The following is a 25,305-nucleotide window of genomic DNA, read 5'->3' as shown; positions in this document are numbered from 1 at the left end:
TTGCTGCTTCTCAAGATGGCTGTCTGGACAATCCTCTTGTTGCCAGAGATGTTGCTGACCGATAGCTGGCAGGATTTCTGGGGAATACTCCAAGGTCTGTGCTGCCAAGACTTCGGCCTTCCATCTCACCACTGTCCTTTATGTCCCTCTTCTACCCTGTGAGTAACAAAGCTGCAGAGGGCACAAGCCATCAGCGATTGTCAGGAAGGCCATGCTTGGCCACAGGACCCAGAAGCCTTAGGATGAACCTGAGGAGGCTCAGGAGAGCTTAGGCACAACAGGTGGAACGGCCTGTGACAAGCCAGAGCTGCCTGCGGTCAGGAGAGACCTGGCAAGAGGACGAGGGGGGCCACAGGCTGTCCAGCCAGGAAGCAAACGGGGCAGAGTCAGGGCATAGGGAGCTTGGGTCTGCTAAGAGGCTAAGCCATCAGAAGAGAGAAGGGAGGGAGGGAGGAAGGGAGGGAGGGAGGGAGGGAGGGAGGGAGGGAGGGAGGGTCGTCCATTCCCAATGCCAGTGTGAAGGTTCCTGGGCTGAAAGCCTGAGGCAGGCAAAAGGCAAGAACAGACTTGGGGGCAGGAGCGCTCTGTGAGGGAGTTGTGTCAGGAGTGGGAGTGTGCCTAAATGGAATCCTCAGGGTATTCCCGTGACTGGACAGCCACCTGGTGATCAAATCTATGTACTAGCTCCAAAGAGAGGGACTCGACTTAGGACTGTGTCTAGAGGACAAAGAGGTCAAGGTAGGACTCTGGCTCCTATTGGAAGCCACAGTGAAGCAACAGGCAGGTGGGAAAGATGTGTTTAAAGCATGCTTGGGATGACCAGAAGTGTTCTGCCAAACCGTGGCAAAGCTGAGGCTGGAGGAAGATCTCTGTGTGGCCTACATAGCAAGACCCTGTCTCAAAATTAACTAACAAATCAGCCAGCCACCACCAATGACTCCAGGTTTATAAAAGTTGTGGGGAATTACGAGGCTCCATGCCACGTCTACCCTTAGTTTCAGGTCTGGGATGTGCTATAGTTTTCTAACACTCGGTTTTGCCTTTTGGATTACCCAGGGAAGCAGTTCTTAACATGTGACTTGTGACGCTTTCCAGGGTTAAATGACCCTTTCACAGGGGTCATATACTAGATATCTTATATATCAGACACTACATATTATTATATATCCAGATAGTACATTATGACCCCATAAGCAACAAGATTACAGTTATGAAATTGTGATGAAAATAACTTTATGGCTGGGGGTCAGCCCAGCATGAGGAGCTGTAGCAAGGGGTCACAGCCTTAGGAAGGTTGGGGAACACTGACATACAGCCTGCACTCTGTGCCTGAGATCCAGAGAGCGAGGATCCCAGTGCCAGGGGTGGGGATCCTGCCTATCAATACCGAGTCAGAGGGTCCACAAAGGGCGCTAAACACAACATGTGCGACTTTGCCTGGAAGACACCCTTTTACAGAACCTTCTCGTTCCTGTTAAGAGCCCAGAAGAGGCCAGACAGTAGTGGCTCATGCCTTTGATCCCATCACTTGGGGGCAGAGCTGGTGGATCTCTGTGAGTTTTTGACCAGCCTGGTCTACACGGTGAATCCCAGGACGGCCAGAGCTGTGTAGGGATAGCCTATCTCAAGACAACCAGAACCAAGGAAGAAAGATGCGAACGGTATCTGTGATGCGTCTGAGTATAAGAACTTCATGCTGCCAGGCACAACAGACTGCAGTGATGAAACTTCAACTGCATGAATAACTCCCAGGCATCTCAAAGGAAATCTGGCTTTGAACTGGTGGACCTGGCCAGGGTACAGGTCCTGCCTGGCCTAGAGGTGTCACACATGCAGTGACACATAGCTGCCGGGTTTGTGTGGTACAGATGCAGGCCAGAGGGCCACCCAGCATGGAAGCCCTGTCTCCCCCTGGCCTAAGGCAGCTATACTTGCTCTCCACTGATGGCAGCTCAGGCCTAGGAGCAGCCCGAGAGCTTCATGTTTTGCCCGGGTCCACTGTGCCTTGTCACTGACACACTCAGGTTCTGAGGGCTCTGTTACCTTGGATATCCCTGATGGCTGCATGACCCACACTCACCTGGCAGGGTGCTGAGGGTGTCTCCCTGGCCATGGAAGGCTCCCAAGTCCAGCCCTGGCTCTGAGTCTCTCTTGGAGAGTAGCAGGTCAGCTCTGGTTCTTTCGACAGTAGACCCGGGCTCCAGCCCCCGGGACATGGGCATAGACAGAGGGTAGGAAATGCACTGGAACCCACTAGGAAGAAGACATCAAATACCTCATTGAGATTCAGTGGAGCAAGGGGCAGACAGGGGGACAGGGACGAGACAGCCCACACTCTGTATATGCCCTGGCCTTGATCCTCGGACTTGGGCTAGTGGAAGAACCGTATTTAGTCATCCTTGGAGGGTTGTGTGGCTCACCCTGAAATGCTTGCTAGGCTGGGTCTAACTAAGGCCGAAGAAGCACCAGTAAGTGGCTTCCCTTCCATGTTCCGTGTCTGCTGATTACGAGGCATACGGTTCCCTCAAGCCCCCCACTCCCTGTCAGTCTACCTACTTCTGTTTCTTTCTACCTTTCAAAGTCTGGCTGGTTGGCACTTCGTCCCAGGCCTTCCCTAGTCATGGTACGTGGGACATACGGGCAAGAAGGACACAGGGACCTCTCTCTGGCCCGATCTCCTCAGTGCCCCAGCGAAGGTGTATCATCCTTACAACGGGGTCTGGATGGGTGTCTCCATGTGAGCTTCATCCATCTTGAAAAAGCTGACCTCAGAGTACTCTGGGAGTTGCACATATCTGACTCCTGCTGAGATCTTCAGGACCCGGCCACTTTCACCTTCCGAAGGAAGAAATCAAGAGACACGTCCCTTATACTGTGTGAGGGATGGAAGAGCCGGGCTGGGGGTGGGTTTAAGGTGGAGGGCATCAGTGCTTCTCACCAGTAACTCTGCCTTCCTTGGATGAGTGCCTGGCAGAGGTCTCCTCCTGCAACTTCGACTTTTCCTTCGTACCTGACCTTTCACCTTGAACCGTGGACACTGACTCTTCAGCTCTGGGCCTTGGATCCCTGAAGGCCATTTGCACTGGCCAATTGCCTTCATGCTCTGGGAGGGTCTCTTCCTAACCAGCTCATGGGTCAGTGTGCTACAACTTGCCCTCCGTTGCTCAGTTGTTATTCTTGCTCATCTACTGCTTGACCATAGGCTCAGCCTCAATCCTCCTCCTCCCCAGTCACTAATACAGGGCATTATGTACAACCAATCCCCAAAAGCAATTTCTGATTGGGCGCACATGCTGACAGGCCTGGCGCTCCAGGTGCAGGTGGCTCTAGAGCACAGGGTCTGGGGAGTAGATAGCACTGTCTTTTCTGAGCCACAGATCACTGCGCCCTTCTGGGCAGACAGAGGTGGTGGAGCCGGGCACATGGCCACAACTGGAGGACTCAGCAGAGGGAAGTGTTGGCTAACGTATGGGAACATTTTGAGTATTGTGGGTGAGGCAGAATGGTTGTAGCAGTGATGGGCAGAGGTGTGGTGGAGTGGAGCATTGGTCCTGAGCTCTCAGACCTGACACATCTCAGTTCTGAGATGAATCTCCAGCTTCATAGAGGGCTGAGGAAGTACCTAGGTCCCACAAACTGAGAAAGCTTAGACAAAGTGTCCGACCCCAGTGACTTGATGTAGCAGTGAAGAGGGTCGGTCGGCTCAGACCCTGGTGCTTCCCAGTAAACTCTCTCAGCTGAAGAGCAAGAGCTAGAAATATGGGGAAGGAATTACGTAGGGTCCGGGGATATCAGAATATGGCGTAGGGCACACATGAAAGAAAACTCCATGGGTCTAAGAAAGAACTAAAGGAAGCTTGGGCATGGGACTCACAGGGCTGGGGATGCTTGTTTCTATGAGCCTAGATAGAGAGAGACTCAGAAGTCCCAGGAAACTGGCTAGGTGCTCTGAGGGCCTTGCTTCTGTCCTGGAGAAAAGCTAGTACTGGATGGCGCTCTCTCCTTCAGACCTGCTAGACTAATCAAGAAAACAAGGCTGAAAGGATTAAGCCTTCTCCACATAACTTTGCTCTGCTTCGGGACAAAGGCTCAGGAATATTTATAGGAATATGAAAATATCTGGCGTCCGACAAAGTAAAATTTACAATGTCTGGCATTAAATCAAAGATTACCAGGCATGTGAAGAATGCGGGAAAGTGTGGCGCGTAATGAGAAGAAAAAATAAATTAGTTGCAACTGACCCAGGGTGCTAGAATTAACAATCAGGGACAAAAGGAAATTTGCTGTGACCCAGGCTATAATCCCAGCACTCGGAGCAGCGGGTCGCGGTGAGCTCAGTGGCACCCCCAACCACAGGGTGAGTTCCAGACCGTCTCAAAACCAAGAGCAGAGGACTGCAGAATGCAGTAGCAGTGTCCTTACGCTCACGCTCACCCGTGAGAGCAGAGGCAAGGGAGGAAAGAAAGGGACAGCAGAGGGGAAAGTGAAGGTCTGCTGGGCATGGCGTCTGGCTTCTGCAACCCTGGCACCCACGAGGCAGGAGGGGCTGCTGCAGAGTCAAGGCCAGCCAGGGCTGCAAAGGGAGAGTCTGCAAATTACTACGAGTGAGGTTGAAAAGTGCCGTGAGGAGATCCACAACAAATTAGCTGATGAAGAGGAAAAGGTTTGTGAGCCTACGCATAGAGCAGGAGAAGTCAACCAAACAAACCAAGGAAGGAAGGAAGGGAGAGAGGGAGGAAGAGAGGAAGAGAGAAGCAAGAGAGGAAGGAAGGAAAGAAGGAAGAAAGGAAGGGAGGAAGGGAAAGAAGGGAAGGAGGAAGAGAGAAGGAAGAAAGGAAGGAAGGAAAGAAGGAAGGGAGGAAGAGAGAAGAGAGGAAGGAAGAAAAGGAGGAAGGCAGGGAGGAAAGAAGGAATAAAGGGAGGAAGGGAGGGAGGAAGAAAGAAAGGAAAAAGGAAGGAATAAAGCAACAAAGAGGAGAGGGAGCTTCTGCAAACAGTGGGACGATTTCTGGCAATGTCACACATGGGAAATAAATCAGACAACTGGGAGAAACAGTGGCTGAAAGTTTTCTTAAGTCCATGGGTGCCAGAAGCTCAGCACAGCGGTGGTGATGGAGCAGCAACCCTTCATCATGGAGGAAGAACCAGAAGCCCGCTCTCAGGGAGGACACCTCAAGGCATCCCTCAAGGGGAAAGCAAGTCAAGGTGCCTCCAGACATCAACAATCAGCCTTCGTTACCGGTGCTTCCAGGAGGGGTGATGGTAGATGAAGACCTCCATCTCTAGCGGGAAGGAAAACCAGAAGAGAGTCGATGGAGTCGTAACTGATGAGGTAACGGGTCAGCAAGATGGCGCAGCAGGTAAAGGGGCTTGCTGCCCAGTCTGATGAAAGGAAAGAGCTGGGACCAAAGGGGGTAAAAAGTCTTCATCAGCCATATCAATAACTGTGCTCAATGTGGATCAGTTAGACGGAGGGGGGGGAGTTCAAGCACAATGCTAGCCCAATACTTGCGAGGCAGAGGCAGGGGAATTGAGAGTCTAGCCTAAGCTACGTGGTTATGAATCTTTATGGCCCTGTGTAGTGGTTCGAGTAAGGATGGCCCCCACAGACTCATACTTGAATGCTTAAGGAGTGGTATTAGGTGGGTGTGGCCTTGCTGGAGGAAGAGCGTCACTGGGGGTAGGCTTTGGGGTTTCAAATGCCCAAGCCAGGCCCAGTGGCGCATGCGCTCTCTCCGTGTCTGTCTGTCCATCTCTGCCTGCTGCCTGTAGGTTGTATCACAGAGCTCTGCTGCCTTCATGTGACTCACATGCTCCGGGCCATGTTGACATCCCTGGCACCATGATAATGGACTAAGCCTCTACGCTGTAAGCCAGTCTCCAGATCAAATGCTTTTCTCTACAAGAGTTGCTGTGGTCATGGTGTCTCTATAGCAATAGGACACTGACTAAGACACTGGTTAGGCGAAGTTCCCAGATAGGGCAGTTCAGTACCAGAGCCTTTCCTTTGATGCTCTAGGGCTTTGATGAAGTGCATTTCATCAACATGGACCTTTGAGTTCTGAGAAACCGCAAGACAGGCTACATACGAACTGAAGACCTTACAAATCAGATATGGCACCTATACAGAAGACTCTTATTGGCTCATATTTAAGACCACACCCCTGCCCTTTTGAGGCAGGATCTCAATATATTGCTCTGGCTGTCCTGGAACTCACTACATAGACCAGGCTGACCTAGAACACAGAGGTCCAGCTGTCTCTGCCTCCCAAGTGCTGGGATTAAGGCGAGGGCTACTCTGCCTGGCCAAGACCATCTCATTTTAAAAATAAGTGCGGAGTTTGAAGAGATAGTTTAAAGTAAAAGACATTAGTCCAACACAAATTCCTCCATGAATCAAAGAATAGGAAGTGGGCGGAGAAAAGAAAATCCCAGACCAACATCCTTCACAGACACGGGGGGGGGGGGGAGTTATTTAAAAATTTGTGGCAAATTAAATCCCAAGACAATTCATTAGATAAAAAAAAGTCTTTAACGAATGGGCACTGGGACAACTAGAAGCCACATTCAAAGGATTGGATCTCTATTCCACAGAGATTTAACTTCAAATAGGTCATAGACTAAACATAAGAGCTGCATATGTAATATTCTTCACCCAGCGTCTCACACAGGGGTGTGGTTGGGGCACCAGGAGGTAGAGAAATTTGGGGCTTCAGGAGCTCAAGGTCACCCTCAGTTACACATCAAGTTTGATGACAGCCGGGGCTACATCAGACTATGTTAATCCTCCCCCCCAAAAAAAACACCCCAAAAGATATATCAAAATCAGCAGTAATCATTAATCATATTAATAAAACAATTGTAATCAAATATATCGTGGGAAATAGTAATTTGTTAATAGATTTTAAAAACACTGCTAGGTATGTGCATGGAAAATGTACACCAGAGAGGTAAGAGGGATCTAAGTGTTAATTAAACACAGTTTTATGACTATGAACTACAGGCTCAACGCTAAGAGATGGCTAGCTTCCACTGAAAAATCCCTGCGATCCCATCAAAACCAGTGTGTTTTTGTTGTTGGAGAAATTGACAAGCTAATTCTAAGTTTATAAGAAAATGTAAAAGATCCCAAAGAGTCCAACAGTTAGAGCGCGGCTGTAGGGCGCCCTGCTTTCGAGGTATACTGAAGGCTGAGATTAAGATGGCATAGTGTGGTAGAGATGAAGTTTACCCGATAAAAGTGGTCATGCAAGCCAGTGGGCAGGACTGAGAGACCAGACAGAAGCCCTGACTCAGGGATGAGGGTCACCGAGTAAGGAAGCTCAATGGAGAAAGGATGTGTCTTTCCAGTAGTCATGGCTGGGGGAATGGATCAGACATTTGTCTTATCCACAAAAGCTACATCAAAATGAAACACCAACTTAAATATGGGAGTTAAAACAATATAAAACTTCTACAGGAAGATAGTCTGTGTGGACTTCAGTCAGGCATGGAATTCTTAGATTCAGAAAGAACCAAAACTATGACCCATTAAACAGTGAGCAAGATGGGCTTTGTCAAAATTTACAATTTATAAAAAGCATTTTTAAAAATGAACAAAAAATGTGGGCTGTAGAGAAGAAGGCGAGCGGCTAGGAGGGCTGCTCTCACAGAGGACTAAAGTTGGGTTCCCAGCACCCACATGGCAGCTCAACCTTGTAGGACTCTGGTTCTGGAGGCCCTGAGGCCCTCTTCTGAATTCCACAGGCATCAGGCACTCACGTGACACACGTACAGATGTGCTGGCAAGACATCTGTACACAATAAACAGACTCTTAAAATATTCAAAGGAAAATAAAAGAAGCTGGACCAAAGAAGAAAATATGTACTGTGGGCTGTTTTGTTTTGGAGACAAGATCTCCCCAGGTAGCCCTGGCTGGCCTTGAACTCTCTGTGTAGACCAGGTAGGCCTTGAACTCAGAGATCCACTTGTCTCTGACTCCTGAGTGCTGGGATTAAAAGGTGTACCAGGTACCAATATACCTGGTTGAAAGAAAATAAAAATCTTTAATCTGACTAAGATTTGTAGCAGAACACACAAATAACTCTCATAATGCAAAAATAAGAAAATCAGCAGCCTATTTTTTAAAAATGGGTGGCCCTGAGGCTGAGAATCTTTCTTTGGAAGAAGTGCAGTAACTGGTTGGTGAGCAATGAAAAGCTAGCAGGGCAGACAAGGAGGGCATCTTTAATCCCAGCACTGGGGAGGCAGAGACAGGGGGGATCTCTGAGCTGGAGATCAGCCTGGTTTAGAGAGAGAGGGAGAGTATATGTGTGCTTCACAGAGAGAGAGTTCCAGGACAGCCAAACCCTGTCTTGAAGAGAAACAAAACAAAAAACAAACAAACAAAAGACTGTTTTAACTACAAAACAACAGTAGTGCTCCCATATGGCAAGGCAAGGGCCCCAAAGGGACCGGTTAGTAGCCAGAAGGATAATCTGCTGGGGGCCTGCAAATGGGTGCTGCTATTTGGGAAAGCGGTAGCTTGTACGTATTTTTAAGACTGATTGTGTGTGCGTTTGTGCATGCGTGCACGTGTGCACGTACATGTACACACCACAGACATACAATCAGAGAACAACTTATGGGAGTCAGGTCCCCTCTTCTTCCTGGGGGTCCTGAGGACTGAACTCTGGTCATCTGCTATGGCAGCCAGCATCTTTATGTGCTGAGCTACCTCACAGGCCCAGTGGGTTCTCTAAAGTCTGAGCACATCGTCCATACGATGCTGCAGTGCTGCTTGCAGACACACACAGGAGAAATGAGACTCTGTGAGCACAGAACCCTGAGCGGTAGTCACAGCAACACTGCCCCCAACGTTAGTCCCAATGCGAGGCAATCAGGTGTGGCCTGTGCGGGCAACGGGATGCTGCTGATCCAAATGGAGGATGGGTCAGTATATACTGCAATGCAGAAGTATCTTATCTCTAAACGCCATGCAAATGGAAAGCAAGCGAAAGACCACATGTGACATGAATCCCCCTGCACGAAATGTTCAAGAGACAAACCTATAGGGGTAGGAAGTCAACTAAGGACTGGGGCGGGTACAAGGCTGGAAACAGGACCAAGGGATCTTCTAGAGCTCTGCAACTGTTCTGAGAGGGCACTGTGATGCGGTGCTGGTCGCCCATATCTGCAGATTTGCTGGAGGTCATGGAATCTAGCTGGACATACTAGCACATGCCTGAAATCTCAGCTCTGGGGAGGCAGAGACGGGAGGATCAATTCATGGCCTGCCTCAGCTACATACTGAGTTTGAGGTCAGTAGGACTAAATGAGACACTGTCTTGGAAAATAGAAAAGTGAATGGCTGGAGAGATGGCGCAGTGGTTAAGGGCACTGACTGCTCTTACAGAGGACCTGAGTTTAGCTCACAGGACCTTCTCTCTGTGGTTCATAGCTGTCTGTAACTCCAGTAGTTTGAGGGGACCTGATGCTTTCTTCTGGCCTCTGTGGGCACCTGCATGCATGTACACACACCACAGAGACATGCACTACATATAAACACTTAGAGATCATGGGATCATTTAATGCTGAGATTAATGGTATTTAAATGATACCTTAATAAAGTTACCAAGCCAACTTAATACGTATATTAAAGATTTTATTTTTAATCATGTGCATATGTGTGCACATGAGCAAAAGTGTCCCTGGAGGCCAGAGGTATCAGACCCCCATCCCTGCCCCCAAGCTAAGTTACAGATGGCTCTGAGTCACCTGGTGTGGGTTCTAGGAACTGAAGCAGTCTGTATTAACTAGCGAAGCATCTCTCCACTCCATGTATATGCTATGACTTTCTCACAGAAACACTGAACAAATTAACAGATACTGGGAATTGATATGGTGGGTAGGGCTTTAGGAAGTTGGTGGTCCATACCTTGTCTTGGTATGAGGTTCATTTACCTAAAAAGGGATGACTGTGCCAAAGAGCAGTGAGGAACTGTTCTTGGTCTAGCTGACTTGCTCAGCCAGTCTGTCTGTCTGTCTGTCTGTGACAGGGTTTCTCTGTGTAGTCTTGGCTGTCCTGGAACTCACTTAGTAGACCAGGCTAACCTCAAACTCAGAGATCCACCTGCCTCTGCTTCCCGAGTGCTATGATTAAAGGCGTGTGCCACTACTGGCTGACTGTACCTTTTTATCTTCTGTACTCTGTACAAGACACACTAGTCACTGAGTGAGGGTTTGTGTGTGTCAAACACATGCCTCTTAAGGTACACACATACGTGCATCTATACACAAGGCTGTGCCCACCCGGCTGTCTTATAGGCCTCCTGAGTCACCAGGCTGCAGGGGCTCCTGTCGAATTATCTCAGGAGCCATCCAGTCATCTTTCCCAGTTTGTTCTACTTGAAAGCCTGCAGCCCATTTCTCCTGGAAGATCGGGGGTCACCACCCCAATACACTTACTTTTGGCAACTTCCCCGTCATCCTGCTGCAGCTGTACACTCAACATGAAGAAAGATCCTTGGACCACTTCCAGTACCTCTGGACCCAGAACCACAATTCTCTTAGCCTGCCCTGGGGGCATAACAAGAGTTTCAGTGGTTGTAGCAGGTGCCATTGAGGGTCCCAGTTCATCCTCACTCTGTTAAAGGACCTGGTAGGCAGTCTAGTTGGCTGAAGGACTCATGTCCCTGGCTAGGCCCACTCCTGGGATGGCACTTCTGTCCTAAGTGTGAGGGGGAGGCTCTAGGAACAGCATGAGGGCAATGAATGGCCAGGAATGTTCCAAGCCAAGGCGGACATGGCTCACTTTACAGTCATGTCTGAGTGCAGAGATCTCCAGAGAGTCTGATGGAGGCCGCAGGACAGCAGCTGCAGTTGCGGGGTGGGGTTGTCGGGTCAGAATATTTTGTTCAGTAACCCTGAAATGGCTGAGAGATAGACTAGGTGGCATCTATGGCTTAAGGCAGTGTGTTTGGGGTGGGGAAGCCGTGGTGCTGCAGCTGGGAGAGCCCATAGCTTAGCTTCCTTTAGCAGAGGTCCGATACCCTGCTTGTAGCAGAATCCCTTGGGTCTAAGGTCTGTGCTTTTGGAGTCAACTAGAACACACTTTTCCCGAAAGGGCTGGGTTTTATGTTCAGCTCCATCCCAGCCTGGTTCAATACCTCCCATGTGGCTGCCCAAGGCCACCTGAGATACAGCATCGAGGCCAGGTTCAAACACAACCAACCCACAGTGGGAAGGACAAGGGGAAGGCTGGGAACACCTACCTGCTGGGTGGCCATTAATAAACATCCCATAATAAGTGACTCCTGAGCAGTGGACCAAGCTGCCAAGCCCACTGAAGACATCACTGTGCCACTGTCCCTGCAGGGAGAATAAGGCAGCCTCAGAGGACGGCTCCAAAGGGCTCCAGGAGCTAAGGGATCCCCGAGGCTGTGAGGTTACTGCACCTTCCTTTGTGGGGTGAGGCACTCCATTTTGTTGGGAAGGGTCCAGTTTGCTTTGCTAAGTGCTCTCCCCTTGAGTTTTAACGATGCTGGGAAAGAAGGGAACAAAGGCACAGCACATGGCACACGAACAAAGTGCCACTGCGCAGGCACGCTCGGCACAAAGGCCTCAGAGTACAAAGATGTGGCACTTAGCTGATCATGAGGGGACCTGAACCCGTGACTACAGTGGGGTAGAACCAAGGTGCGTTGTTCTGATGCCCAGAGCTTTCAAATGAAAAGGCAATTAAAATCCACAACTTGAGCACACACATACTCGGGGTAGGGATGGGGTGCCGCTCGTCACACACCCTACTCTGCCTTCTCCGTAGTGCGCCTGGATTCTCAGGCAGTTGTGTGGAACGGCAGGAGGGTTGGTTCCACAGAAAACTTCAACATTAAATGGTGCTTTATTTGATTATGAATTACTTGTATTGGGGAAATGAGCCAATAACAGGCTTGGTTCAATTCACTCTCCTGCTGAAGTTAATTGGACACCAGCTACCCTCCCCTGCCCAGGACCCCCTCTGCATGGAGCCTGGGCTCCTACGCAGTCAGTGATGGAAGAGGAGCAGTGGCCAGTCCCTGAGAATGCAAACAAAGTAGGAAAGTGGGTAGTAGTAGGGTTCGCTCACGTGGAGAAGCGCTGAGGGGCCGTGGCCGCAGAGACTGTGAGAAGTGAGTCAGAGTCCCACAACCTGGGAGGAAGCTTCTCATGGGCTTCTGAGAGTTCAGCCGCCACATGATGAGCGGCTAGATCTCAAGAGGTGAATCCCAAGAGAGGCCTCTGGCCAGGTGAGGAGAGTAGGTGCTCGTAGATGCTGTCCCTGAAAATCTCCTGTCTCTAAATCCCATTCACAAAACAACAGGTAGCCCTAGGGGCCCCTCTCAGTTCAAGAGAGGTCAGCCTCCAGCTGTGAAGCATGTGAGCAGAGGCATGGTTGCCCACCCCGGTCCAAGCCTCTCTGGGATGAGAGTTGCCAGCTGGGAGGCATGCCTGGGAGGTGGCTCCATTCCTCTAGCACTGAAATCCCAGACAGTACAGAAAGACCCCATTCATGTTCCCAAGGCTATGTACCAGCGGCATTCCTGGATAGTGCCTGTTCGGTTGACAGTGCCCATCCCAGCAGATGCTACCCACCCCACCACGTGCTTGATCCCTCGGTCTCGTGCTCAGAGTATCCACGTAGCCTTTCTGGTCACTGCAGATGTGGATGGAGCTGGGTTAGGAGGGTAGCTATCAGGTTGGCTCTAGAGATCACGGGCTACACCAAATACAGTGAGGCCTTGATAGCCCTGCTGGGGAGCTTGGGGGGGGGGGTGACCGTGGAGCAGGCCGTCTCCAGTTTGCTGGCTTCTCCCTAAGAGCATTCCCACCCCCTCCTGTGACTGCTGTCCTCCCTGAATCACATCTCTTTCTTCTCGGTTCCAACTCTCTCAAGGATGACAGCAGCACGTGGACCGACCTCTGGTGGTGAACTTTCTGAGTGGGTGCTATGGGAGGGGCCACCTTGACTCTGGTTGATGGGACTCTCACATGTGTCTGTAGGATAAAGAGCGGCGGTTTGTCTGTCTTTTCTGTTTGCTCATTGTGCTCACTGGGACTTCTGGAAAGTGACAGTGTGGGCTTTCAGAAAGAAGGGAGGAAGGGACATGGGTAGGACAGGGCATGCGGCCAGGTGCCTGTTCATGGGGTGGTTGCCATGGAGGGATGCGGTCGGAAAGGAGGACCTCGGCACTGACAGTGTTAAGCAGTGTTGTGGAAGTGCCTGCTGGCCCCGGGCGGTGGTGGGTGAAGAGCCACAGGTGGCACTAGCCAGCCAGAGGAGCCTCTCAGCCTGGCCAGCCGAGCTGGCCACCAATGACATCTGCCACAGTCCCCGAGGTAGGTGGCCAGTGGACTGCAGTGCTAGAATCAGAGCCCAAATCACAGGAGCTGGAGCTTGGTGTTCCTGCTTCAGGACAGCACTTGGATGACACAGATGTGTTCAAGAGACCCAAGACACTAACCCACAGACTTGCCTGGAGGGCATCATAAATTCTAAACTTGGTGATACACTCCTGGAGTGTCAGGCAGGGTCCTGTAGATAACGACACCCTCTCACGGTGTCCTTGTCAAACAATCCAAGAAGGCAGCTGGACAGGTCCTGGTCTGCTAGCTTCCCCCTGGGCCTCTCACTCTGACTCTCAGTCACAGGGAGGTGGAGCAGGGCACAGGGACACCTGCTCTTCTCTGCCCAGTTGCTGCCCGGCACCCATGGGAGGATGGATGTGTCTCACAGGACAGAAGAGGGTGATGGAGATGATGCTAATGGAGCCAGCCAGTGACAGAGTCACTTAGGGCTCAGATGTGCACCCCAAACCAGGCAAACACACAGCAAACACGAAGCCAGTATCAGGAAACAGACACCCAGGGCAGAAGAGGGTGGTATCTGCTCTGTGACGCGCCGTCTCATTCTCGCCCTGCACTGTGTGACACACTGCAGGAAAGAAGTCCGCCCCCCCCCCCATCGTGGGGAGCATTTCCCCAGTTAACCCGTGCTCTTCTCTTCCCTGCACTTGGATTAGTAATGGCTCCGTGGGTTTGGGTGGAAGTCCATCCTCAGCGTTAGTTCGCCTCTTTGCTCTTGCACGTGTTGGTCCTTCCTGGGGTGAACAAGCCCCAGGCCCTCTGAGTCGGCCTCCATGGTGTTATGGTATAGAGAAGACAATTATCACGGGCCTCGGCCTGTGAGGGGTTATATCTGGGCTCTCCTCCTGTGGTTGTACCCGTTATGAAGCTTTATTTCCAGTTTGCAGGGGTGACGAGAGCTTCGCTTGCATTGTAGCAACAGTAGGCCTGAGGGTGTTGGATCTGACTGGTCTTGACCGGCTTCCTAGGATTTCAGGGTGTGGAGTGGGCATATTTTGCAGGGAAATGGAGATGCAGGGACTGGTGCCGTACTAACCATTGCTGAGGTGGTTCCTAGAGGGGGCCATTGTGGGGTGCAGCTGACCTGCTGAGGGGCCAGCGTTGGACGCAGGTGTTCCACACTCTTCTGATGGTCTTCAGTGGCAGAAACATGTCTGGGTCAGTGGTCTTTCCATCTTGCTCTGGGCCTTGCTGGCCCAAGGAGGGCAGCCACAGAGCCTTACTTATCTGCCTACTGACACGCAGGGACTCTCCAGACATGCCAGGTAAGGGGAAGCTGGGAACGGCAGCAGGTGAAGGAGCCCTCGAGGCTAGCCACCTGTTTCGTGTATGCACAGGTGTGCCAGACAGCAGGTTGCCCTCTGGGAAAAACAACACGGGAAATGTTGATTTTCAGGAAACCGGAGCTTTGGGTGACAGACATGTCCTTGCTGTGGGAGAGGCCTCCTCACACCAACTTGCTCAATGTACCACTCCAGGTACCCACCAAAGACATGGGTGGGACCACATGATTATGCCTGTCATGCCAGCTACCTTGGGGGAGCTGCAGAGGTCACCTAGAACATCTGTCAGGGTCTGGACTGATTTCTTTCTCATAACACAGGAACACCGGCTGACGTTACAGGTGGCTGAGGGGGAACTCTGATGGGCGCTAGGGTCAAGATCAGAGAAGCAAAGCCGATGAGACAAAGGCTGGCCACCTTGCAGTCTTCTCAGGATACAAAGCGGGCCCTGGCATAAGCAGCTAATGCTAGTGGGCCCAGGGGATGAGGGTTGTTCTGGGCATGGAGCTTGCCCTCTAAAGGCACCCGAGGACTGAAGAGCTAGCAGCTACTTACCTCACCTGCCTGAGGAGGGTCAAAAGGTGAGTTGGACTCGTGGTAAGGGGCATGCACCCACAGGTGACCGGGCAGTGCAAGTTGGGAGGGACAAAGCACTGAGAGCCACTGAAGCAATGTTAAGCGGGAACAAAAGCCAGCTCTGTGTGATGACAGCAACGGCAGTGCATGGGGTTCAGCTAGCAACTGCCAAACAGCTCACATCCCTTAGTACTGTAGCTTTAAAAACAGAAAGTAAGTGTGGGTTTGGGGTGCAGAAATAAAAACCCATTGGTTCCCCTGTTGGGAACTTCAATAGTACAACTACGGTGGAAAAGTTTGTTGGCTCTACAAAACAACAACAACAAAAAATTCCTAATAAATAAAAATAAAAATGCAATTAACACACGGTGTAATCAGTCCACCATTGGGTCTATATACCCAAAGGCCTGCACGTGCATGCTCAGAGCACTGTCCCCAGTGGCCCAGTGCCCAATGAACAAGGGAAATGGGACAGGCATATGTATGTGACACTTGGCCATCTGGAGCCTCCTGCGTGCATTTCAGTGAGTGTGGACTGGAGGCCACGATGCTCGGCGAGAACAGTCAGCCGCTAAGGAACAAGTTCACCCATGGGGTCCCTAGAGGAGTAACTAAGTCAGAAGAAAGGTGGGTACGGGGTCTTCCGGGGAATGGGAAGTTTGGGTTGAATAGGCCAGAGTCTGGTTACATAGATGAGTTTGTGGACAGAGGATGGTAATGGCCACTCAGTAGTTTAAGCATTTAACGCCACTGAATTGGATACAGAACTGGACGAGACAGCACACTTCCGGTTTGTGTGCGTGACTAATGGTAACATAAAGAACAGTGGTGCCCGGAGGAAGCAGGTCTCGCGATTGTTCCCACCCCACAGCCTCTCTTGGCTGATGTCTCCACTGTACGAAGGTAGCAGTCCATGTGTGGGAGAGCTCAGTGCAGATGGTCATCAGCTGAGCTAGAGAGGCTCAGGAAACTCACTGCTTCTCTCTCTTGGCTAATGAGAGCTGAGTGACAGCCCGGGCGATTATCTTTTCTCACTTGGTGGCAGCGCAGGTCAGTGAGAGCTGCGTCAGGCTGGCAGTTTGGATGCCCACGGTGTCTGAGTCCTGATTTCCGGATGGCGTCACCTATCCCCTTGGCCCTGGGTGCCCCTTTCTGTTCAGTGTCCAAAAGATCCTGGAAGAAAGTTCTTCAGCCTTCCCAAGGCCACTGGGGGAAAAAAGAGTGGCTGGATTGTGGCTTTTCTGTCCACATGTGCGTCCTCTGGTCACACTTCAGTGGTTGCTTCGGCTCATGCTGTTGTCTTGGTGCAGCCTTGGTGCAGCCTGCACATCAAGGCTGGAGGTCAGTATGTCCCCTCCTCTGGACACCACTGCTCCTGCTGACCAGCCACAGGACCGAGAATTGAGCTGAAGGATACACAATCCCCAGCCCCATTTCCGAGGGAGGAAAACTTTGCAAGTCTTGTGGAATTCAAGGTTCTGGCTTCAGGAGGAAAAGCCATGGCAACTTGTGCACTTTTAGCCTGTGTGGCAGTCCCAAGGCACGTGAGCCCTGCTTAGGCATTCAGGGCCTCCCTGCTGCCTGCCTTAGAGCCCAGTGCATATCCACCCAAACTTGGAACAAGGACCCAAGGCTGGGCCTGCTGCCGGTGAGCAGGTCTAGACTGCCCCCTGGTGGACATACCACAGGCTGTTGCAGGTGAAAGTGAGGCAAACCACAAATGTCAGGTTTCAGAAAGGAAGGCCTGGGCAGAACCCCAAACCCCAGCCACTAATGGTTAGTGGCCAGCAGTGAAGAAGCCCTACTGGAGGTCTGAGGACATGTGGAACAGAACCGCCTCTGGAAATTGGGCAAAACTGTGCTTTATTCTTCCTGCTCAAGTGGCAGTGATGATGGTCTCTTCCTAGGTTGTCAATGGCAGCTCATCCATTGATGCGATGGGGGGACCCAATGGAAAGAGGGTAAGGTATATGGATCAAGCTTGGATGCTCAGGCTACAAGCTCGTCTGCCCCTTTCTGGAGTGGGAGATCATGTCTGGGGCTTAGTTCTTTCCATTTATAAAAGTGTGGCAAACAGTCCCTTCACAGAGGTGTGGGACAGTTTGTGTGAATCCATGCATGGAGGGTTTGGAAGTGTCTGGCAGGTAGGAGGTGACTGACAGCCTTGGCCTTGTCGTGTGACGTGTGTGGCTAGAGTCACGGTGGACCTGTCAGGGTGCAGGATGGTCAGGAAATAAGTGATTCCTTTAGGTCCTCGCTACTTCGTGCTCTCCTATCGCACCTTGATTTGATCCTTGCTTTGGACCGCTGTCGAGGCCGGTCCTCTGAGGATGAGCCCCCAGATGGGGAGAGGCCAGACTGGTGAGTGGTCACAACAGTATATACAGACAGTATGTAGATTTTCTTAGACACAGATCACAGGCAGCTTCTAGGCCAGCAGGGGGGCAGTGTCCACACAGACCAGAGCAGTCCTGCGGGCTAGAGCATCATCTGAGAAGAGCAAATCCTAATTGAGAAAATGCTGCCACAGGGTTAGTCTGAAGACAGATCTGTAGGACGTTTTCTTCGTTGACTGGTGTAGGAGGGCCCGGCTCCCTGTGGGAAGGATCACCCCTCAGCTGGTGGTACTGGGTGCTGTAAAGAAAGCTGAGCAAGCTTGGGAAGCAAGCCAGTGAGTAGCATTATTCCGAGGCCTTCGATTCAGTTCCTGTCCTGACTTTGCTGTGCTGGACCTCTACCAGGAAGTATAGTATGAAAAAGGCCCTTCCTTCCCAAGCTGTTCTTGGGGGTGGTGTTTTATCATAACAATAGGGACCATACCCAGGCATAACTCTTGTGTTCTGCACATGTGCCCCACAGTTCTGTGGGAGCTGACATGCACCACTCCACACCATTACGGAACCAAGCCCGGAATCTTCCTCCTGAGTCAGTGGACACAATGTCAGCAGAGGGAGCAGAGGGCTTAGGGGAAGTAGGGTTTTGTTCTCTGAGGCCACAGGGACCACACTTGCATCTGGGCAATTTCCTACAAGAATACCCCAAGTAGAGCTGTGGCTACCCTTCTTTCCAGTTCTGCATGAACTGGGCTGGGCTCTTCCTGCTTCCAGGGGCCAGCTCCTTTCAGTTGTTAATCTGCTGTTTGGGAAATCTGGAAAAATGTGATCACATCATCCTGGTTATTATGATAAAACAAGAAAGAAAGAGCTGAGGAAGTCTGACTCTCGGGAGCCTGTCCTTCCTTCCTGCTGGAAACCCCAGCAGAACTCACAGGGCTATCACAGCAAGCAGCAGCATGTGGAGTTCAGCCTTGGATCCTGTCAGGGTCTCACCTGTGACAACTGGAATGGCTAAGAAGCCCTAATTCCAGGGCCTTAAGCTCTTACTTCCTGTTAGGAGTTGGCCTGCTGTCTGCCCAGGGATGGTGGAACCAGCCCCAGCCCTGTCCCAGGACAGCCCTGGACTGTAATCTGTTTCTTCTTGGTCCCCTCCTGGTAGCTTGCCAGTTTTCCTGGTCAATAACTTCACATTTCTCATTAAGAGCGTTGGTGTAGTCTTGTCTCTTGCCCACAAAATTTATGGTATCTCACACCTCCCATGTGGACAAGAACAGGCATTTGGACAGACCTTGGTTTCCCTTGTGACACAGGGTTCATTCTACTTAATAAGTATAAGGAAAGTCAGCCTCCAGTGACATGGGAACATGAGTTGATTGTGAGTCCATTCCCTCCAGGGCATTGCCAGATGGAGTGTGGGCAGACACCATCCAGGTACCCAGTCCTCTGACCCCCCTCCTGCCTTTCTGCTGTACCTTGTATGTGGAGCCGTCGGCACAGCACAGCACCCCGTGTCCCTGACGCTGGTCTCGAACCCAGTCACCGTCGTACTTGTCACCATTCCTGAGGGCACAGCACAGAGCCCTCATGAGGCTAAGAACCAGGTGGCGGCAGTGACGCAGACTCGGACCAGGCACAGCAAGCACATTGGGGCCAAGGCAAAAATAGGCCCTGAACACATGGCCTGTGAGCTCCTGCCTTGCCAGGGCTGGCTCAGGAGGGCTGGTGACAGGAGGGGATATGTCTGCATGCCCGTCCCCCACCTGACCCCCCATGGCAGGACCCATTTTCCAGAGCATGCTGGGCCCTGTGCAGGACACGTTTGGCTTCTGCTACTCAAAATGGGAAATGACAGAGAGGAGGAGATGGGAGAGGTGACTTTGCCTGTTTCGAGGGCAGGTGCTGGATAACAATCCACCCAGGAATCTGAACACAGGCTTAAGGTCTCTAACCCTCTGCCTGAAAGACAGCAACTTTGCTGACCAGTATCCTTGCTCAAACCCAGGTTTTGGGGTCCGTTCTTGGGTTCTAGGTCCTGGATTCAACAAGTGTGGGAGGAGTCAGAGATAGACACACAGACAGACATACAGAGACAAACATACACAGAGAAAAGCAGCAAAGGCTCAGAACATATTTAAGGCTTGGGTACTAGTCAGTGCTTTCTACAAAATCTACCTACCCAGACCCCTACCTATGGCCACCAGCATTCTCAGAGGTAGGGGGACCACTCTTGTTCCCAAGCAGCAGCTTAAGCCTCCAAGACCTGTACTCACTTAAAGATCATCTGCCCACGGCCATGTCTCTTGTTCTCATGGAAGGAACCCTGGTACACCTGCCCATCTCGGTCTTCCAGAAACCCCTGCCCTAGTGAAGAAACCAAAATACACCAACTTGACTCCACATCTGCTAGTGATGAGCCTTTCTTTCTCCCCCCTTAGCCCTTTGGAGGCAATCTGCCTGCACTTAATTCTGGCAGGAAGGTGGGTTTAGAAGGTTGAGTACCAGGACCCCACTGGCTTCCTAGGCTTGCTGACTAGCCCTTTTCAAACAAAAATAGCAGTTGTATTTAGGGACAGTTAGCTGCAATTGCCCAGGTCAGCAGGGCTGGAAAAAATCAATCCAGAGTAGCTATCATAGGTTCCTCTACACAGGAGGCCCTCCACAACCACCAGGTTCTGGTGGATGGGATGGAGGGAGGCTTAGAGTCAATCTGAATGTTTCTGTTTCAGAATTACTCTGTATACGGTAAGCATGGTAGTATTCTGCCTGAGTTCCCCTTCGAGGCTTGTCAACCTGAAAGGCCAGGGAAATGTGACTAAAGATGGGGCCTCGTTGAACTATCGATACCCTCAGCTTCTAGACAATTCAGAAACTCAAGGGTATTTCTGTTCCCTAGCTCAAGTAAACCTGGAGGAAGAAAGGGACACTCCCGCTACATTCATACACACTAGAATCTGCTAGGTTCATTTACAGCTTTTCAGTCAGTCTTTCCCAGTGTCCTAAGGGACAGTGTTCCTTCAATCAGCCCCTTGTCATCTTTGGCCTGCAGATCATACATGAGCTGACTGACTCAGGCCTTAGGGTATAGTCCAGTGTCACCGGGATCTTGGGAGAGTGGATCTGGTCAATGCATGGCTGCAGCAACAGCAATGACATACTCTGAAACTGCAGGCCTGCCTCAGGCCAGCCTGTAGGAGCCATGCTTATCAACAGAGACCTGTGTTCTGTTTTAACCTGTAAGCGGTGGATGGTGGCTAGCAGATGTGGACATGACACATGTCCCAGTTCCAGGACATGGTAGGCAGCTTGTTCTCTGTATATAAGCTCTGATTGGCTCATCTGTGCTATGGACAGAAGAGGGGGTACCAATTCCTGCCTCTTTCCAGCCTCCAGAGTCAAACAGGCTAAGTTAGTGGTTCTACCACCTGAGCACACACAGACCCCCAAACCCCTGGGTACCAGACCTTCCCTCAGGCCTTGGGAGAGCTCTCCTTCATAGTAACCTCCGGCTTTGTACTTCATGATGCCGTGTCCTTGAGGCTCTCCTAAAACAAACTGTCCAGTGTAGGTGTTTCCTGGGATAGATAAGGGGAGAATCAGGGTACTTTCTCTGCTATGCCCCAGCCAAAGGCGGCAGCGATGACCCCAGCCACTCTTCTTCTTAGTTTTTCTGAGACAGGGTTTCTCTGTGTAGTTCTGTTTGTCATGAAACTCCATCTGCAGACCAAGGTGGCCTCAAACTCAGAGATCCACCTGCCTCAGCATTCCAAATGTCAGGACTAAAGGTATGTACCACCACCTCCAGGCCTGAGGTATTTTCAAATGGAGCTCTCTGTCTCTGTGTATAGACCAGGCTGGCCTCAGGCTCACAGAGATCAGTCTTTCTTTGTCTTCTGAGTGCTGGAATTAAAGGTGTGCACTACTACACTTGGCTGCTGCTGTCTCTTTATCTTACTCTTTGGTGTGGACAGTGAGGAACAGAACATGTTTTGGACCTGTGTCCTGGCTGGGATGGCAGACTGCCTAAGAAGTCCTTGCCTGTGGCACTGATGGGGTACAGCAAAGGACTTTCCCGGCTTTTAAAAAACAACTGAACACTAAGTCCAAGAGAAAAGCTCCCCCGAGTGCTAACAACCCACTAAATGTGAAGCCTAAAGCTTGAGGAAATATCCCTGGCCCCTGGCATGGAAGTCACGAGCAGCTTGCCCACCCAGGGGTGCAGAATGATTGAAATATCTTTGTTTATTTTAAGTGCTGGCATTAAAAGCATGCGTGACCACTTCAATTCTAAAAAAAAAAAAAATTATACATTTTATTTTTATACAATTTATTTTATGTATGAGTCTCTATCTACATATACACCTTCATGCCAGAAGAGGGCATCAGATCACACTATATAGATGGTTATGAGCCACCATGTGGTTGCTGAGAATTGAACTGAGGCCTTCTAGAAGAGCAGCCAGTGTTCTTAATAACTGAGCCATCTCTCCAGCCCCTAACATAACTTTAATGTAGAAGAAAACTGTAACTTTGGGATGATAAACCTTTATTTCAGATAGGTGTTATAGAGAAGACCAAGCTGTCTATAGAGGTGAATGCAAATCCTTATCTAGGAGCTGGGGGCACCCTTTTACTAGTCTCAGCCTTCCATGGGCATAAAGGCCTTCCAGGCTGCAGTCCTCACACTGCTTAGCCCCAGCCTGCATGCTGTTATCCTATCATTACTAGAGCCTGAAGTTCCCTGTTTACACACAGCACTTTGTGTGGCCATAAACCCTGGGAGGGTTCATGGGAACAGTCAGCAGCCCACCTCTGTCCAAAGCTAACCTGACCAGGCCCAGTGCTGGCAGCCTTCCCCAGTGATTTCTCCATCCACAAATTCGCCTTCATAATAACTTCCATCTTTAAACAATAGCTTCCCATGACCTGGTAAGAGAAGCAAAGTGCAGTCAACTTGTAGGAGTGGCCAGCCTTCCTCTTCAGAGTGAAAACCTCAGTTGCCACGGTGATGCATGTCTGTAATCTAGCTACTCAGGAGGCTGAGCCAATTTGGGAACTCATATAAACAAAGCAACACATTCCTGACCGCCAGCTCTCATTGGAATACCACAGAAGCATGAGCTATGCACACGAGACCTTGTTTGCCCCCCATCCCCATCCTCACGAGGACAAAGGACGCTCGAGTGCGTGTCCATGCATGACAGTGCCCATGGAGACTGGAAGTTGGTGCTGTCAGGTCCCTGGAGCTAGGGTTATGGGCTGTCATGAGCTACCTGATGTAGGTGCTGGGAACTGAATTCTGGTCCTCTGCAAGAGCTCTTTTGAGCCATCTTTCTGGCCCCTGGAGAACACATTTTTAAAAACTGGGTGACTCTTCAAGCATCTCTGACAATAGTTCTAGATATGAGCCTTGGTCCCTGCTTACAGTAAGATAATCCTTAACAGTGGTGAAAAAAAAAAAAAAAAAAAAAAAAGAGAAACATCTGTGTGATGAGAACATGAAGTAAAAGCCGAAAGGTGCTAAGGATACAGCCTGCCGGTGGGGCATTTGCCTCATTTGGGAGTTGCAAGAAAAGAAAAAAATAAATAATAAATAATAAAGACAATATTGGTAGAGATTGGGTGCCGTAGTGTGCTTGGGAGGCTTAAGCAAAAGGATTGTGGATTCAAGGCCAGTCTGGGCTTATATAGCAAAGTTGTGTCTCAAAAACAAAAACCATAATAACAAAAAGATAAATAAAAGAAAATGAGAAGGAGATTCTGGTGGCCAGCAGATGAAGGGCCTACTTGCTTATGGAGCAGAGAGAGTCTACAAATGGGAAAAAAAGCCAGGAAAAGTCTAGGCTCAGTACTTTTCTGGTGCATGGGTGTGCGTAGTTTCATGAGGGCCATTTTGGGGCCTGCTCATTTTGTATTTCTTTCCTCTACTGCTCAGGTCTACTTCTAAAAATGATTCTTTCTCTTTCCCCTCCTTTCTTCTTTTTTATTTATTTATTTATTTGACACAAGGTTTCTCTATGTAGTTCTGGCTGTCTTGAAACTCACTCTGTGGTAAGGCTGGCCTTGAACTCGAGACCCACCTGCCACTGCTTCCTGAGTCCAGGGATTAATGCCTGCCAGTCATTTCTTTCTGATTAGAAACAAAGTGTGAAGCCTCGCCTCGCCTCCGCATAACCCTAACTTGGGAAAATGTAGCACTCTCCATGCTGCTGAGAGAGGCAACAGGAGGCAGCCTGCTGAGAATGCAGCTGCCTTTCCCCAGGGATCAATGGATTCAATGTCTCATAGCAAAATCTCCATATCCTCTGGCCTGCGTCTGGTGGTTCTCTATAAAGGTAATGCTCATAGACATGATGCGGAGAGCAGGGTTCTTTCTCTCCCATGTTTCCCACTTTTGTTTGTTTATTTATTTATTTTGGAATACAGAGACACTAACGCTGAAGATTAGAGGCCTGGATGTCTAATAAGAAGCAGAAAGTACACCATGATGGTATTTGTGTGTGTCACTCTGGGTCAACAGCTCCGCCACCCACCAGCATGTGATGATCTCCAAGCCTACAAGAATCGGTCTTACACTGGTTCCGCCATGACTGGAGCCAAGTGGTACCATTGTGCAGGCACAGTACTGGGCTATGCTTGGTACAAGACTGCCTCCCACACTGCTCAGGAATCTGGCTCTGGAATGACCAGAGGCCTCTTACCATGTTTCTTGCCTCCCTTCCATTCTCCTTCATAGCGGAAGAAAGAATTTGGGTATACGTATATGCCGTAACCTGTGTACAGAAAAGAAGATGAACATCGCGATGGTTTGACATCAGTCGACACAGAGATGGAGCAGCTCAAGGTCTAGAATAGTCTGCAGGTCAGTTCTCATCAACCTCAACGTGACAAGACATATGCTCCCTCTCCTTTCCTTGGGTTTTGCTTCGTGGATAAGTACCGAGGAAAAGGCAGGCCTGGCCAGAGGAGGGCTAGGACAAAAGCTGATTGTAGGCTCTTAAGAGGAAGGATTCAAATGGAGGCGGTGAGGGCACGGAAGCAGCGAACAAGTTCAGTGAGGATACTGTGAAGAGCACACCCGGCCAGGACCTTCACCGTCCTCCTGTCCCCACGGGACAAAAATCCACACTTACTTTTAAGAACTCCTGGCTAGCCTCATCTTTCATCATGCAGCTCTGAGACATCACACCAAACACTCATCTCTCAGTTCCTGATAAGCAACCCCACTGCTTCCTTGCCAGCAAGTCGCAGCCTGGGACAGGAAGACAGTGGCACCAGCGTGGACTCTGGCCTCATATCGACCCCGTTTCTCCGGTTTTAGGACAATTTTCTATCGGACTGCATTGGGCGGAGCCGCAATCCCAAGCCTTGTGTGCGGTTCTACCCGCCCTCCTAACGCAGGGCCGGCTGGCCGTAAGCCTGCAACCTGGACCACGCCTGTGGAGCACGCGAACGCGACCGAGCTCCAGCAGGGATATACAGCTAGTACCGTTTCGCGGTGGCAGTCCTGGCGATTGCCGGCGCGGCTGGAGCGAAGCAGGGTCAGGATCGCCAGCTGCCGCCATCATGCCGCCAAAGTTTCCCTAGCAACTATAAAGCTGCCTGCCATTGGCTTCTGGTTGCCATGAGGCGTGGCCACGGGACCATAACATCCGAAGCTACGGCGTCGGATCCAGAGCCTGAGGACGCCAATGCGCCTGTGCAGCACGGCGCATTTCCGCCAGCCCCA

At 50.6% G+C, this 25,305-nt stretch overlaps 1 protein-coding gene across 1 annotated transcript in view; it reads right to left on the bottom strand.

Annotated features, from left to right (window-relative positions):
- The window catches only part of MORN1 (MORN repeat containing 1), a gene marked incomplete at both ends in the record, with an annotated part of 39,157 nt that extends 14,016 nt beyond the window's left edge, over positions 1-25,141 (bottom strand). Inside the window, 10 exons of the mRNA XM_080920966.1 lie at positions 2,081-2,253; positions 2,712-2,835; positions 10,448-10,558; positions 11,254-11,350; positions 19,052-19,139; positions 19,850-19,935; positions 21,036-21,151; positions 22,404-22,502; positions 24,278-24,349; positions 25,066-25,141. Coding sequence (XP_080777092.1) covers positions 2,081-2,253; positions 2,712-2,835; positions 10,448-10,558; positions 11,254-11,350; positions 19,052-19,139; positions 19,850-19,935; positions 21,036-21,151; positions 22,404-22,502; positions 24,278-24,349; positions 25,066-25,141 — 1,042 coding nt within the window. The remainder of the gene's footprint in view (positions 1-2,080; positions 2,254-2,711; positions 2,836-10,447; positions 10,559-11,253; positions 11,351-19,051; positions 19,140-19,849; positions 19,936-21,035; positions 21,152-22,403; positions 22,503-24,277; positions 24,350-25,065) is intronic.
- Between the last annotated feature and the right edge of the window lie 164 nt (positions 25,142-25,305).

This window comes from Micromys minutus, assembly GCF_963924665.1.
Source record: "Micromys minutus genome assembly, chromosome: 9".
Taxonomy (NCBI): domain Eukaryota; kingdom Metazoa; phylum Chordata; class Mammalia; order Rodentia; family Muridae; genus Micromys; species Micromys minutus.
Note: the sequence above shows the minus strand (reverse complement) of the source record. Positions and strands in the feature narration are given on the sequence as shown.